Source organism: Balaenoptera borealis, assembly GCF_965194805.1.
Source record: "Balaenoptera borealis genome assembly, chromosome: X".
NCBI classification, from domain to species: Eukaryota; Metazoa; Chordata; class Mammalia; order Artiodactyla; family Balaenopteridae; genus Balaenoptera; species Balaenoptera borealis.
In genome coordinates this window covers 86,914,228-86,931,437 of record NC_138881.1, presented here as the reverse complement: position 1 = coordinate 86,931,437, position 17,210 = coordinate 86,914,228, and the positions used below count along the sequence as shown (strand labels likewise).

At 43.5% G+C, this 17,210-nt stretch overlaps 1 protein-coding gene across 1 annotated transcript in view; it reads right to left on the bottom strand.

Moving 5' to 3' along the window:
• Positions 1-1,394: 1,394 nt before the first annotated feature.
• CENPI (centromere protein I) overlaps positions 1,395-17,210 on the bottom strand; it is a 78,742-nt gene continuing 62,926 nt past the window's right edge. Inside the window, exons 19-20 of the mRNA XM_082377166.1 lie at positions 2,554-2,621; positions 1,395-1,857 (exon numbers count right to left, since the gene is read on the bottom strand). Of these exons, the coding sequence (XP_082233292.1) occupies positions 1,722-1,857; positions 2,554-2,621 (204 nt within the window). The 3' untranslated portion in view covers positions 1,395-1,721. The remainder of the gene's footprint in view (positions 1,858-2,553; positions 2,622-17,210) is intronic.

The window sequence follows — 17,210 nt, the reverse complement described above, 5'->3', positions numbered from 1 at the left end:
AAAAACCTACAAACAATAAATGCTGGAGAGGGTGTGGAGAAAAGGGAACCCTCCTGCACCGTTGGTGCGAATGTAAATTGATACAGCCACTATGGAGAACAGTATGGAGGTTCCTTAAAAAACTAAAAATAGAGCTACCATATGACCCAGCAATCCCCTACTGGGCATATACCCTGAGAAAACCATAATTCAAAAAGACACATGCACCCCAATGTTCATTGCAGCACTATTTACAATAGCCAGGTCATGGAAGCAACCTAAATGCCCATCAACAGACGAATGGATAAAGAAGATGTGGCACATATATACAATGGAATATTACTCAGCCATAAAAAGGAACGAAATTGGGTCATTTGTTGAGATGTGGATGGATCTAGAGACTGTAATACAGAGTGAAGTAAGTCAGAAAGAGAAAAACAAATATATATTAATGCATATATGTGGAACCTAGAAAAATGGTACAGATGAACTGGTTTGCAGGGCAGAAATTGAGACACAGATGTAGAGAACAAACGTATGGACACCAAGAGGGGAAAGTGGGGTGCGGGGGTGGTGGTGGTGTGATGAATTGGGCGATTGGGATTGACATGTATACACTAACATGTATAAAATAGATAACTAATAAGAACCTGCTGTATAAAAAATAAAATTCAAAAAAAAAAGAAAGAAAACGTCCCCCCCCCACCACGTGCAACACACCACCACCACTCCTTATCTTAAAACAGAATCTATTAACATTCTTTCCTAACAGTGTTCTGTGGAACATCGGTTTGGTAAATGTCATCCTAGAAGGATTTATCTCACTTGCTCTTTCAGTTGCTGATGGATGTTTAGAATCTTTTGTACGAGTGGAATGTAGTTTCCTAGTTTAACTTCCACAGAGTGGGTTTCCTTTGAGTGAGTGTTCCTGGCCAGTGTAGAAGGCTATCTTCTTAGGCTTCATTAGTGAGAGCCCATTCTATCTCGCACTTTGGCAGATTTAACATGAGAAACGTCTGAGTATCTATGGTTAGAAGTGCTGCATCCCAGATGTGCCCTCTGTACCTGGCTCTTGGGCCTTTGCTAAGTTTGCTGCTTCAAGCCGTGTTCCCTTCCTTTGGGTGATTGCAGAGCTGAGGAGTGCTCTGGCCCAGAGCTCAGGGCCGAATTCCTGGGGGACAAGTCTCACGGGAAGAGGACCCCTAAGTGCCTTCATCGCCCAGCACTGGTTTGCAGTAGACAGGACTGCAGAGCCGAGGCCAGTGCACCCAGGAAAAGAGGGGCTCCGACTTCTTTCAGGGACAGGACACTTATCACTTCCACTGGCAGCACTGCCTTTTGTGGGGAGGGGTTCCTTAGAAGATCCCAGGGTTCTCTGGAACTATCTCCCCATCCAAAGCCCTGAGGTTTGTGGCTCCCACAGGGCCTTTTAAAAGGTGATTTACCTGAGGGCCTTTAATCTAGAAACAAGGATTCCTTTGGAAAAGTCAGGTGCTAAGGTGAATGAGAGAGAGAGATTTTTTAAAAGGCTTTTGTTCTTTTGAACAATCAAAAGGAAAACATGAGAAAAGTATGTTCTTTTCCAGGCAGCTCTCCTGCTGCCCTTCCTCCTTCTCTATCCCACTCCACCCCAGCACGGCCCTGCCGAGCTACCTGCTCGGACCCAGCACCTCTGAGGCCTGGCTCTCCCTGCCTACCAAAGGCAAGATAAGCCTTAACTACCCACACAGTGTCAGGCCTACTTACCAGGCTGGGGCATTGGGCCTGATGCTGGGGAAAGCTGAAGAGAGCAAAAGGAACAGGGTGTTTGATGCCAGAAGAGGTGAGCCCCATTTCAAAGCTCTCCAAGCTCTGCTCTCAAGAATGGAGAGGAGCCTCCTGGTTACAGGGGCTAGAAAGGAAATCAAGGGAAGCAACCAGAGGAAAACTGCAACGGGGGAAGCCGGATTGAGCCAGGAAGTAAATGCAGAGATTAGGATGCGCCTTCAACCCCAGGCTCCCAGGTCAGAGCCCGGTTTGCTCCAAGGAAGTGCTCCTGTGTCCTGTCTGCTGGCCAGACACTCATTTGTTCAGGAAACCTGCTCCGAGGTCCCACGTTTCCTCTCTCCTCCTTTTTCAGCTAATGCTTTCCACACCCCTTCCCTTCCCTCCCTCCAGGAAATTCATCCATGGACAAAAAGCCTGTCATTGAGAACAGACATAAATAAATAAACAAACAAGTAACTAAATAAATACCCCTCTCCTCTCAAAGCAGCAAACTGCGGACCTTCCTCTTATTCATTTTTAGACCATAGTTGCTCAAATTGGATGGAGTTTCTATTCCTGGGCATCTTTTTTTTTTTCCTTCTATGAATCCAAGCGGTGGCTACTTCATTGTGGGCATTTTTTAAATGCAAGTTTTCCCCTAAAGGCACAAGCAGGCGGCAGGCAGGCAGGCAGGTGCATACACACACACACACACACACACACACACGGGCGCACACAGAGTACCTCTGGAGCTTCCCCTCCCTCAGTCATTTCCCCTCAGTGGGCTGAAAAAGGGTGAGGCTTGGAAATCATTTCTCTGTGGCCTACCTTCTGATTCCAGCAGGTCTGAGGAGCAGGCGACAACTGGGAGCTGGGCGGCCAGGGCTGGGTTGCCTGTGTGAATCAGCAAAGAAGTCCCTGAGACAGGGATGCTGACAGCTGCTGTATGCACACTCTCCCTCTGTCTCTCCCACCTCCCTGCCCTCCTTCTCCTGCTCCTCCTCCCCTCTCGGAACCGCTCTGTGTTGCTATGCAATCATATCACAGGACTAACAGCATCACTCCGACCTCAGGCAAAGATACCCTTGACTGGGCAAATGCAGGAAGAGCAAGGACAGTTTTGTAGAACTACCAGAGCCTTGGCGGCTCTCTCGGAGATTTCAATTTATTAGGAGCAGAGAAGGAAAGCGGAAGACGCTGAGAGGCAGAGGGGGAGAGGGGGAGAGGCTTCCACTGGGGAGGAGGAGACAAAAGAGGCTGAGAGATCAATACAAGCTGCTGAGCGAGGAGCCTGGGCCTCAACTTCCACAGATCTAGCTCAGAGCCAAAGCCAACTTCAGAGCCAGCAGCTGGCAGGGCCCCTCGTTAGCCAGTCCAGGATTCAGTTTCTGTGTTAGAGGTTGAAACCTCTGCTCTAGAATCATCACTTGTACCCAAGGTAGAGTCTTGGGCCCAGGGCAGTCTGCCAGTCACCCGTAAGTTCCATCCTTACCTCCTCTTAGATCTAAATGTAGAGAAAGCCTTGACAATGAGAGCAGCAAAATGCGCCTTGAATGATTTAAGAAAATACAGCTCCTCCGTGCCTCCCCTCACCCACTACCCCAGTCACTCTCCTTCCCTCTGTCCATACCAGCCCTTACAACTTTAACTGTCACCCCTGTTAAAGAGAAGAGGGTATGAACGCCAAACACACTGAGAGACCTGGGAGAAGCCACTAAAGGGATGGAGGGGATTATACCCCTTTACGGAGTGCCCAGCACACAGTACATTAACTCAATATATATTTGTTGAATGAGTAAATTGAAAAGATGGATGGCTGGATGGATAGATGGATGGATGGATGGCTGGATGGATAGATGGATGGATGGATGGCTGGATGGATAGACGGATGGATGGATGGCTGGATAGCAGTCAGAAGGCCCCCATCCCCATCCTCCTACACAAACATACTCATAATTAAAGCCCCAGCAGCTCCAGGCTGGGGCAAAGGATAAAAGAAGCATTCTTCTTTCCTCTCTCCATTTCTGAGAACAGGGTGTGTATGAGAAGGAGAAACAGGTTGGTTTGGGGGTGGGTTGCTTAACTTTACTGATTTGCCTCTAAGAACTCTATAAGCTCTGATGGCAATGGAATTTAGAAGACAAAATACTTCCTGGCCCAAAGGACTTGGGACTAGTGTTTACAAAGTTTCTACAAAGACTGAGAATTATTATTATTATTATTATTAGTTTTATCTTTATGGAAAATCCTCAGGTAGGAAATAACTAGTGTGTATGTGTGTTCTTTTGAGATAAAAATGTTAAAAACTTAAGCTGCTGGTTTCAGTAAAAGATTAGCCATAAGGCCTGATCTCCTCTTTAAAACGAGCAAAGAAAATGGGAACCAACTGCTCCCTCCCCCAAACGAGGCTTTTAGAGCTGTGTGAGCGGCCCCCCCTGCCCGGCCCCCATGCAGGCGCAGAAAGGGCCTTTGATTTCTGAAGGGGTTTTGGAAGCACATCCGGCTTCTCAGTCTACACACCCCCGCCAGAGCAGTTCTGAGCTCCCCAGCCTCACCCGGCCTGGCCCCAGTCTTAGCCCTGGCAGCGTGCAGGGTTTCTCAGTACCATCCAGATCCAGGGCCCCAGGAGCCCTTTACTACTGACTCAGAATGACTTGGAGGGGGCAGTTGGCTAGAAGAAAGACCAGAGGAACACTCTGAGAAACTATTTGGGCTGGCACAGCACAGAACACACACCAAACACATGGGGACCTGACTCCACGCTCACTCCTGGCACCAGTGCGCTGGCACACCAAGTCAAAGCCGAACCTGGGTTTCGAAAGAAGAAGCAGAGCGAGCCGGATTGGGTACTTGCTGCCCACTTATTTTTAAAATTTATTTATTTTATTTATTTATTTTTGGTTGCATTGGGTCTTCGTTGCTGCAGGCAGGCTTTCTCTCTAGTTGCGGCGAGCGGGGGCTACTCTTCTTTGCGGTGCGCGGACTTCTCACTGCAGTGGCTTCTCTTGTTGCGGAGCACCGGCTCTAAGCGCACGGGCTTCAGCAGTTGTAGCACGCGGACTCAGTAGTTGTGGCTCGTGGGCTTAGTTGCTCTGTGGCATGTGGGATCTTCCCGGACCAGGGCTCGAACCCGTGTACCCTGCATTGGCAGGTGGATTCTTAACCACTGCGCCACCAGGGAAGCCCTTGCTACCCACTTTGACTGCACTTGGACTGGCCCAGATCACCATGAGCAGTCAGAATCCTCCTTAATTTTTCTATCTCTAGAGAAAGCATTCAGGCTGCTGTTATAAAAAGACAATACCAGCCTCCAGGAAAATAAACCCGCAGAGTTTGTTTTGAGGGATACAACAAAATCTTTCCCTAAATCTCTCTTCCGTTGACCCGATCATGATGGAAAAGACCCCCCCTCCTTGTTCCTTTGCTTTAGGCACTCAGAGCTCTTGTGTAAAATGAGGGTATTACCAGTGAGACAAAAAAACGTTAAGCTATTATCAGCTAGCAACACCTAAGATTTAGTTATTAGATTATAATTATGGCTAACATTACTGAGCATTTACTCCAGGCTAGGTACTGTCTGAAGTGCTTTGAACATGTTATTAGCTCATTTCATCCTCATAGCAGATTAAAAATAGCTTCTATTATCCCCACACACACTTTATAGATAAAGCACTGTAACACAGTGAGGTTACATGACTTGCCCAAGGTCACACAGCTATGCATTATGGAGCTAAGACTTATCCTAGATGTCTCTGGGCAATGCCCACATGATTAACCATGATGCTATACTGTCTCCATCTATCTTGTAGTGGCCTGATCAGATGTCAAGCCTAGGTAGGTCATTGAGACAAATGTGACTAGGGCAGAAGTCCCTGGATAGTTTTTCTAATCTTTTTGTCTTTTCTCAGGCTATTTCCTCAAAATGTCTCCCTTCCCTTTAGAGGTCAGAAACACAAGGGACCTTAGACGTAAGATTTCTCTCTCTGAGAAGTCCCAAGTGCGCAGAGTCCACACAAATTTTGGTTAAGGCTATGAATGGAGTATGAAAGGGAAAAGACAAATGACCTTGAGATGAGGTGGAGTGCTCCAGTTTGCTATGGTTCCCACACTGCCCACTGTACTCTAGTCATTTATATTACCTGTTCAGCTCCTGTGGCTTTTCAGTGGGTGCCGTCTCATAGGCTACCGAAGGTACATTCCTTACTGTCGTTGGTCTTCTGGTGTATTTAGAAGAGGATTGTTTGGTTTTTGTTTCCTGGAGGATGTCAAGGTGGGTAGAGTCTCTAGCTGTGTTTCAGGAAAGGTAATATCTTGGCTTGAACATCGCAACTGGATAGAATAGTTCACTCTGACATTTAAATCCCAGGGAGACCCATTTTCACCCAGGAGACATCTCAACAAACCAGATCAAGCACATAGGCTAGCTTCAACTAGTTTTCTGATGAGGACAAAGAAAGATGAAAGGGGGTCAGGCCACAAGCTTTGATTGTATCTCCACCCTGGTAACCTATAGGAGGATGTTTGAGACCCATCCTAGCGTCACTGAGCAGGACTTTGCTCAGTGGACAAGGATAGGTGGGGCATTTCAGGCAGAGAGAAAGCATGTGCAAAGGCACAAAGCTGAGAGGACACAGCTTGCTAAGGGACTGTAAGTACTAACTCATTTTGACTAAGCTAAGATGGGGTTACAGGTGGGAAATGGCAGGATGCGGCAGGAGATGAAGCTTTGGAAGCACACAGAGGCACTAGGGTCATTTATATTTTTGTTGTTTTTGTTTCAAGCAGGGAAGTGGCATGGTCAGATTTATGTTTTAGAAGTATCATTCTAATGGCTTTCATTGAAAGAACAAATTTTTTTAATTGAAGTATAGTTGATTTACAATATTAGTTTCAGGTGTACAACATAGTGATTCAATTTCTTTTATAGATTATACTCCATTTAGAGTTATTACAAAATAATGGCTCTATTTCCCTGGGCTGTAAAAGATATCCTTGTTGCTTATTTATTTTATACATAGTAGTTTGTGTCTCCTAATCCCCTCTCCCATCTCACCCCTCCCACCTCCCCACTGGTAAACACTAGCTTGTTGTTTGTATCTGTGAGTCTGCTTCTTTTTTGTTATATTCACTAGTTTGTTGTATATTTTAGATTCTACATATAAGTGACATCATACAGTATTTGTCTTTCTCTGTCTGACTTGTTTCACGTAGTATAATACCCTCCAGGTCCACTCACGTTGTTGCAAATGGCAAAATTTCATGAGCACTTAGGTTGCTTCCATATCTTGGCTATTATAAATAGTGCTGCTATGAACATAGGGGTGTATGTATCTTTTCTAATTAGTTTTTTTTCTTTTAATATATACTCAGAAGTGGATTGCTGGATCATATGGTAGTTCTATTTATAGGTTTTTGGGGAACCTCCATACTGTTCTCCATAGTGGCTGCACCAATTTAGAATCCCACCAACAATGTCCTAAGGTTCCCTTTTCTCCATATCCTCGCCAACATTTGCGAAGAACAATTATTGAGTGCCCGCTGCATGCTAGGTCTGTGCTAGACCCCAAGAGCACAGAGAAAACTTGAAAACTACCTTCAAGTTTCTCACAGTCTAATGGGTGAGACAACTAATGAAACATAAATACAATCGAGTGCAATGAAGGATGAATTGGAGGGGAGGAAAGCGGGAAGCTTGGACACCTAGTAGGAGGTGGTTGTAGTACTCATCTGATGAGGGCCTGAAGCAAAGCAGTTGGTAGTGAGGGTGGGACAGTGCCCCCATCCTTAATGGATCTTCCTCATATTCTCCTTTCCTTTTATCATTTCTTCCTAGCTTTACTACTTGCCAAGTTGCTAAAAGAGAAATAAACTGTGAATAGCTTTTTTGTCCTTGGTGGGTGGGGGAGAGGTAGTATAGGTAATTCCCATTGTCATTCCACAACCTTATTCATTGCCCCCCTGACCATGTTTACCAAAAGTATTACTTCAAATCATTTCTACTCTTCTCAAACACCCAACCCATGCCCACCTACCTCAGCAAATAACCTCCATTCTTGTTTTGCTGAGGAGGTGAAAGCTATCCCTACAAAAGTCTTCTCTGCCTCAGAACTTCTTTCTATCTTCTTCCCCTTGCATTATCCCCAGACAAAGGACCTCCCCCTGCTTTTTCCTCACCAAGGTCAATACCTCTGCTCATGACCTCACACCATTCTCTTCCTATCTTCTCTGGGAACTTCATAAATTTTTGTCTCTCTCTGGTTTTCACCTTCAACCTTTTCCTTGCTTTTGACACTTTTTCCTGCTTTCTAAAAACATGTGAGGAGAAGGAAGTTTGCTGACTCCCATGAGCTGGGAACTGGGAAGAATGTTCCCCCACTAGAGAAAGCCCTCCGCTCTGCCCTATAGGAACCCACCACACACACAACCAGGTCAAAACTGTCTTACCAACAAGTTTGGAGGGAAGAAACATCATCAGGGCAAAGAATTCCCAGGTTTCAGGTAAGGCTAGGACATAAAAAGTAGAACTAAGAAAATGCAGAGAATAAGAATAATAAACATTTTTACCAAAAGGGAAAGGGGGGAGGGATAAATTGGGAATTTGAAATGAACATATACACACTATTATCTATAAAGTAGGTAAACAACAAGGACCTACTGTATAGCACAGAGAACTGTATTCAATATCTTGTAAAAACATATAATGGAAAAGAATTTGAAAAAGTTATACATATATGTATAATTGAATCACTTTGCTGTACACTGAAAACATTGTAAATCAACTATACTTCAATAAAAAATTAAACAGTAAAGAATAATAAACATTTGCCAGTTATTTGCAGAGTGCTTTTTGCCACATTGTTTTGTTTATCTAGCAGAGATTGCTTCCAACGAATGGGAATTTCATGTAGCAAAATAGAAAGGATTAAGTAGAGGGGCAGACAGAGGTGAAATGCCTGAGAACTTGGGATTGTGAGAATGAGTCAGAGAGTAGGGGGGAGGGAGTTTCACCAAGTGTGTATGACATAGACAACGGAGCAGGGAATTTGGTGATAAGTTGGAGGAACATGTTAGGAATGTAGGGGCGCACTGCTGAAAAGGCTGGATTTTGTCATTGAAGTTGGTAAGGAATAAGGTGAAGCCACAACAGAGAAGGGCTGAAGAATCAGTGTTGTCCCAGTCAATGTCCTGAACACCCTCTGCTGTTTCTGCTGAACATCTCAAAATGTGGAACTCATCTTACACACTTGGTTACCTCCCACCCTCTTCTGCTTTTCAAGCTTCTGCTACACCAGACTCAGCAGCTGGGATGTTATATAACCAAATATTATGTTCTATTTATGTTTTTAAATATATTCCATTTAGACCAAAACCATTCAAGCTACAGTAAAAATGGTACAGTGGAAAGAACACTGAATTAGGAGTCAGAAGACAAAGGTTCTAGTCCCAATTTTGCTATTAAATTGCTGTTAACCTTTATGAGCCTTAGGGTTTTTTCCTCCACCGGAAAGAGGGTAATATCTGCCCTATTCACATGATTAGGTTGAGAATCAAACAGGATAATGGATATGAATATATATTGAACATACTGAAATTATAAAATGCTATTTAAATATAAGAGATTACTATTTCCATTGCTTCAACGTCCTGGTGATTCTTCTATCTGCAGAAGACATAAAGACCCAGAGTAGATTATAGCAGCTAAGGAAGCAGAGCCAGAAAGGTAATTAGCTCCCTGTTTCCATGATAGATCAGATACTATAGTGCTTTAAGCAGACATACCAACAAGGCAGTCAGAGTCTTATTCACATCCTTCACATTATCAGCCTTCCCATCCCTCCTTCCAGCCCAGAAGGCTAGATATATGCACACACACTAACAACCTTCACATATGAGATTCTAGGCTAGGATGTACAACCCAATAAGAACTATTGGTTTTCTAGGCTAAAGGACACTGCTACTGATTTGTACTTTCATTGTGTTTAGGTTGCTGGGCCAAGATGAGCATTTCTTGCTTGTAACTTGCATTGAGAGGAGAAGGGAACTAACATTTTTGGAGCTCAGCCTCTGTGCCAAACACAGTGTAAGACACTTGACAGCTATTACCTCCTGTAATACTCACAACAACTAGGTGAGGTAAGGATTATTGTTCCCAACTCTATAAACAAGGAAACTGCATCTCGGAAATGTTAAGTAAGCTGTTCAAGTTCATTAAGCTAATAAGACATGCAAGCTGGAATTCCATCCCAAATCCATCTGACTCCAATGCTGATGCTCTTCCCACTTCTCTCCTTCTTCTAGGCAGGACATCAATATTCAAAGCAGGGCACATCCTAGAAATTACCACTTCTTGTTGCACTCAAAAGTACATATTGGCATAACATCTGGCAAGTACCTTAGCCACCAACAGGTAGAGTCCCCTTTCAGTGATGCCTCTAAATCTTGAAGTTGTTTTGGAATCTAAAGAAAGCCAGGACCTGGACTTCCATGGTGGTCCAGTGGGTAAGACTCTGCACTCCCAATGCAGGGCACCCAGGTTCGATCCTCAGTTGGGGAGCTAGATCCCACATGCATGCTGCAACTAAAAGATTTTGCATGTAGCAACTAAAGATCCCTCATGCCACAATGAAGATCCCACACACAGCAACAAACATCCCACGTGCCACAACTAAGACTCGGCACAGCCAAAATAAATAAATAAATAAATATATTTTTAAAAAGAAAGAAAGAAAGCCTGGACCTAACAGACAAGAGCTATCTTTTACATCAAGTAGTGAGCTCTACACATCTCGCAAGACAGACAAGATATTTGCTTGGCAGAGGCAAAGTGACAATTTCAAGGTGAGACTGTCAGTGTTAAAAGGATGCCTCACACAGTGTTCTCTGGCCAATAACCAATCAAACTCAGAGCTACCACACTGTTCCCTCCTCAGATTCAACCTTATAGGGGTGAATAGAGTTGATAGGTATCTACCTGGTATGATTTGAGGAGGACTGAAATGCTATCACTAATCAAAATGATTTCCCCTGCTGGCCTTGCCATGAGACCTGCAATTTCCTACTAATCACTTCTTTCAGGTTAAGGCATCTGTCAAAATGTAAGTGCTATCTTCAGTCGTGATATATTATAATCATTAGTTTATCACTTTCATTCTAATCACCAGAGAGGTATGGGATACAGGGCAAATCATATTGAAGGAGAAGGCAGAGAGGAAGCTTCAGTGTGATGTATAATGGGCAGCTAGAGTTGAGCAAGTCCAGATCAAGACATTTAGAAGCCCTAAGCACCGAAGAGATAGTGTTACAAACTCTATAAACTAAACATAAGATGTAAACCTATAAACTAAGCATAAGATGGTTCAACAGAATCTGACCTTTCCCATAATTACTACTGCAAGTCTTTTTTATTGCCATATAATTCAGTCATTAAAAGTGTACAATTAAATGGCGTATAATATATTCAAAGTTGTGCAACCCTCACAACAATCAATTTTAGAATATTTTCATCACTTTCCCCCCCAAAAGAACCCCTATCAGTCACTCCCTTTACCCCCCACTCCCTCCCAGCCCTAGGCAACCACTAATCTACTTTTGGTCTATGTAGATTTTTCCTATTCTGGACATTCTACATAAATGGAATCATACAATATGTGGTCTTTTGTGTCTGGCTTCTTTCACTCAGCATAATGTTATTCTCAGCATAATGTTATCAAGGTTATTCTTTGTTGTAGCATGTATCAGCACTTCATTCCTTTTTATGGTTGAATAATATTCCCTTGTATGGATATAACACATTTTGTTTAGCCATTCATCAGTTGATAGACATTTGGGTTGTTTCCACTTTTTGGCTATTATTGAGTATTGCTGCTATGAACATTTGTGTACAAGTTTTTGTATGGACACATGTTCTCAATTCTTTTAAGTATATACCTAGGAATGGAATTGCTGGGTTATATGGTAACTCTCTGTTTAACTTTTGAGGGACTACCAGACTGTTTATCAAAGTGGCTGTACCATTTTACATTCCCACCACACCAATACTTGTTATTGTCTTTTTGATTATAGCCATACTAGAGGGTATGAATTTGTATTTCATTGTGTCAATCCTTTTTTGAAATATCAAATATCCAATTCTTTAAAAAAAATCTTTAATGCCTCTATTTAGTTGGTTTCCTAAGTATATGCTTGATCTGCCTATTATTAAAGCATCCAGGACTGGGATCAGCTAGAATTGATTTGGTTCCTCGGGTTGGAGGGCTATAAGGGAGGGCCTATCAGGTAAAACATTTCTAACACCAAACCAAGACACAAAGATGACTAAGCCACATTTCCTGTTTAATAGGGGAGCCAGTCACCTACCCAAAACGACTACAAAACAAAGTAGAATGAGGGAAGTGCTATAATAAGGCAAGGGAAGTGCAGAGGGGTTTCAGGGCAAAACAGATGCAGTTCTCTCAAAATACAGTGCTAAGCAACCTCAAACATCACCAAAGCAAACTGGCTCTCCACCCTTACCCAGCCACAGCGTGAATCCAGAGTCTTCTTGGAAACAGTTACAAGAGCAGGGAACAAGGCTCTTAGAGGTATACTGTACTGAGCCTGAGAAGTATATTTGTCATCTTCTCATTTCAATTACTATTCATACTTACTACCCACTGGCTGGCTCTTTCAGACTTGGCCTCATTACTTTCAGTCTTACATCAATTTGTAAGACTGCACTGAAGAATGGTTGTAAAGTACTTTGTAAATCTAAAGTGCATTATAAATAATAATCTCCTATTGCAACCTTCTTAGCAACAACAAACAAGTCCTATTCCGGCAGTTCCTCATTGCCCTCTCCCCAATCTACCATTTTACCTGAATTGTTCCCATCACACCTCTTTGCACCAGTACACCCCAACTTCTGGAGATGATGCTTGCAATCAGCTAAGCCTTCAGAGAACCTTTGCAGTCTTAGAAGCATTTTGATTCTGTATTTTGCTTTGGAAATAGAAAGCAAGCCAAAGAGATTGCTCCCATTTCATCATGGAGAGGCTGAGGCATATGAAGATTAAGTGACCCAATAATTTTAAAGAAATCATGTTATCAGACTGAAGTTCTGTGTGTCCTCCCTGTTTTACCTCTACCTCTACCCATGAGAAAACTGCAGCTATTGAGGTTGTGGGTTTGGGATACCTACTCCCCAGGTCCCAAGCCTTTCTCCTGAGAGTAGCTAAGAGTAAGCGGGCTGCCTGAGCACAGCTAACTCATATTCAACAGACCAGAGAAGGTAATTTCACTTTTTAACTGCTATCTACTTCTCTGAAGTGGGACTCAATTGTGCTTGAAAAAGTCAAGCACAACCTAATTGCCCTCAACCATCTGTCTAAACCCTGCTCCGGGCAATGGGCCAGGGCGTTGTAAAAACATGTGATTCTGCCTGAGGGAGGACTTGGAGGAAGCTCTTTGAAAAATAGAGACCTCGAATCATTTCTTTGTTTATTCAAATATTTATTGAGCACTTACTAATTTGAATACTTCAGAGTAGTAATAGCAGAGGGGTCACCAGCACAGGTTCTGAAGGCCAACTGCCTGGGCTCAAATCCTGACTCTAATTCCTGCTTACTGACTTTAGTTTCTCTCTTGGTAAAATGAAAATAAAATTACTCATGCCATAGAGTAGACATAAGGACGAAATGAGATCCATATGTGAAGTGGCTAGTGCATTGCTTGGCCCATGGGAAGTTTTCAATAAATGCTAGCTAATATTGCTATTCATGCAGAATCAGAGCAAACTTGTCAGGGATCAATGGATGGGAATAAAATTTTACAGCCCTTCGGCCAGTTTCATGGGCCCATTGCTGGAACTGCTCTGGGGAAGAAGCACGTGCTGAGAAGAGTGGTAGGAAAAGTGTCATGATTGGAGGAGGTAAAGTAGAAACAACACTTGGATTTCAGGGAACTACTTGTTGCACTACGGAAGTTTTAGAAGAATATCAACACCAAAGAAGAAATTATTGCACATCAATGCATTCTGCTCTAGGGTAAATGATTCCTGCTAACACAACCCAGCCCCTGCCTGTCCAGTTTTCCATCACATGACGAAGAGGACAATGCAGACTTAGGGAAGTGATTGTTAGGTGCAAAGCCCGGAACCTAACAAATTATTTTAACTTCCTCCCAGCAACACTTTTCCTGGAATTAGTCCTGTGAGTTGGGGTACCCAGTTGACCCCAAGAAAAGACAAATATGGCAGAGAGAAAATCCAGTTGATGAGCCAACTGAGGAGAAGACTGATTTAGGACTAACTTGAGGGAGTAGAGGGTCTTTTGCTGAGACAAGGCTCAAAAGGAACTAGGGAGAGTGGGACGTGAAGGTGAGAATACTGTTTTGACCATGCTAATGGCTGTCAAGCAGGAATCTTTAAAACCCTTTCCTGGCTTTCATATTTATCGAGTGTTTCCTGTGTGCACAGTAATGCTGAGTATTGCAAGGGTCCCAAAAGAAGCAACAAATGCGCTTCCTGCTTCCAAACTGTGATTAAACTGAAGTGGGAAAAATAGTCTACACTTTCTGCCTGTAACTTAATTCCAGATTGGAGAGTACAATGGTAACAGCTGCACTAACTGCTTTTATTTTACATACCGCGCTTAGAGTCAGAACCTCTTGAACTCAATTCACAAAGTGACATAAAATCATACATGGGCACTTCTGTTTGTTATAGGATTGTAGCCATAACTGTATTAAATTCTATGTTTATGTTCTCTGCTGCACCAGTCACTCATTGGACTGGCATTCCATAGTCTTTAAACAACAACTAATCCAGTGAAATGTCTCTGGTCCTCCCAGGGAAGGGCTGGAGGGCCCCAAGGGCATACACACAGTGTGTTAACATCATTGGGCGTTCCTGTGCCAGGTCTGCTGTTTTCTCTCAATCCCTGTGCCATTTGAAGGCCCTGTTTTTGTTTTCCACTCATGATGGGCTGAACCTCAGAAACAGTGGGCTGGTGAACAACCATTTGTGACCAATCTAATTCCGAGGGATCGAAGGCAATGGCAGACTGAGCAGAATGAACCCAAAGCTCCAATGAGCTACCAACCCACGCATGGGTACACTCTCTGGATTCCTGTATCCCAGTCCCTCACACCTCCCACTTAGGGTAACAAGGCTCACAGTGAGGGGGAGGTACCAGGCAAGGCAAGTAGTTTGCTAGGATTATTTTTCTCTTCTATAGGACATTCTCAAAAAGTTCTCCTTTGCTTGTCTAAAGTGGGTTAGGAGTAGTTCTGCTGAAAGCAAAGAGATGGCCCCTTCCAGCCATGTGAATCTCTGGTTATACTTCCTGACCCCCACAGAGATGAGCCACCTTGTTTAGCGCCCACGCTGTCTAGTCTTTTTTTTTTCCTGTTTAAATCTACCAAGGACCAAGCTATCCAAAAGATCTCTACTTATTGAAAGCTTGCTGCTACTGCTATTACTACGACTTTTATCACTGTTTCCTCCTCTTGGGGAAGCTCAGCCTGATAGCACAGTCACTAAGAAATTAATTCTGACCACAAGGGGAGAGTCTGTGAGACTTCCAACAGGAGCTGCTGTTTAAACTGGTCACCAGGCAGGGAAGGGCATTCCAGGATGAGAGCAACATGAGCAAGGGTTCAGGGGTACGTAAGTGCATGGTGGATTCAAGAAAGTGAATAGCTGAGCAGGACTACAGTGGAAGGTATCAGCAAAGTGAGAGTGATGCCCGGGAGACTGGAACAAGGTAAGGTGGGGCAGAATGTGAAGGGCATTGAAAGTCAGGTTAAGCGGCTGGACTTACTCCTCTAGGCAATGGGGTGTTCTAAGCAGATGAAACACAATCCAATCCACATTAACAAAGAGAGCTCTGTGGGAGTATGGAGGCTTGATAGGCAGAGGTAAAGAGACCATTGAGGAGGCTCTAGCAAAGGGCTAGATAAGAAATGAGAGCTATATCTAGGGTAGTGGTAGTGGGAACTGAAAGGTGGCAGATTTGAACACACTAAGAAGCAGTGATGTGCTGGTAAACAACTGGCTCTCCAGAAAAGAAAAGGAAAAAAAAGCCCCGATTTACAGTGTTTGTTGATTTCCATAGTGTAAATACTTCCCCATGGCTGATACACTACCAAACGTAAAATAGATAGCTAGTGGGAAGCAGCCGCATAGCACAGGGAGATCAGCTCAGTGCTTTGTGACCACCTAGAGGGATGGGATAGGGAGGGTGGGAGGGAGGGAGACGCAAGAGGGAAGAGATATGGGAACATATGTATATGTATAACTGATTCACTTTGTTATAAAGCAGAAACTAACACACCATTGTAAAGCAATTATACTCCAATAAAGATGTTAAAAAAAAAAGGTACCACTAGATGTCGCTGGATGTGGAATTGGGAAGAGGTGCGCTCAGTCAGCTCTCTTGAGCCAGTGTGAGCCGGCATACCACTACCAAGTGACCAGTTCAGTGTGGGGGAAGAAAGAGAAAAATCAAAGGTGATGGACATGGCTAATTTGGATGACTCCTTAGATGTTTATAGAGAAAGGGAACTCAGGAGGAAAAACAGACTTTATTTATTTATCTGTCTGGGGTGGGGGAGGATTAAGAGGTAAGAGGCATATCAGGAGGGAATGATGACTTTGGTTTTGGACATGTTGACTTGGAAATCCTAGCCTTGGAATTCAATTTTCAATGAGGCTCTGCCTTATAACAATAACTCACATTAATGGAATATTTATATTGTGCTAGGCACGTTATATATTTTTATGATCTTTCAGTTATACCACAACCCTATGGCTCTAGTAGAAAAGCTGGCAAATAGTAGTTACAGAACAAATATCTTTTAAATGAATTAGGTACTCTTGTTTTTTTCATTTTACAAATGAGAGAAATGAGACACAAATTGATAGTAACTTTCACAAGGTCATTCAGCTGGGACTCAAACTCAAGCCTGTGTGATTCCAAAACCACTCTGCTATACTATATGTGTGTACTGTGGAGATGAACCATGTCAGGAACCTTTTCTTTTTTAGCTTTCTAAATCTAGTCTATCACAATGCTTATACATAGTGCTATAGACTGAATGTTTGTGTTCCCCCAAATTCGTATGTAGAAGCCCCAACCCCTAATGTGACTGTATTTGGAGATAGGGTCTTTTCGGAGGTGACTGGGGTTAGATGAGGCCATAAGGGTAGGGCCCTCATCCGATGGGATTAGTGTCCTTGTACGAAGAGGAAGAGAGACCAGTGCTCGCTTGTGCTCTCTCTCTCTTCCTCTCTCCCTCTCTCTCTCTCTCTCTCTCTCTGTCTCCATTCACATGCACCGAGGAAAGTCTATGTGAGGGCACAACAAGAAGGTAGCCATCTGCAAACCAGGAAGAGAACTCTCACCAGAAGCCAAATTAGCACCTTGACTTTGGACTTTCCAGCCTCCAGAACTGTGAGAAAATAATGTCTGTGTTTAAGCCACCCAGTCTGTGGTATTTTGTTTTGGTAG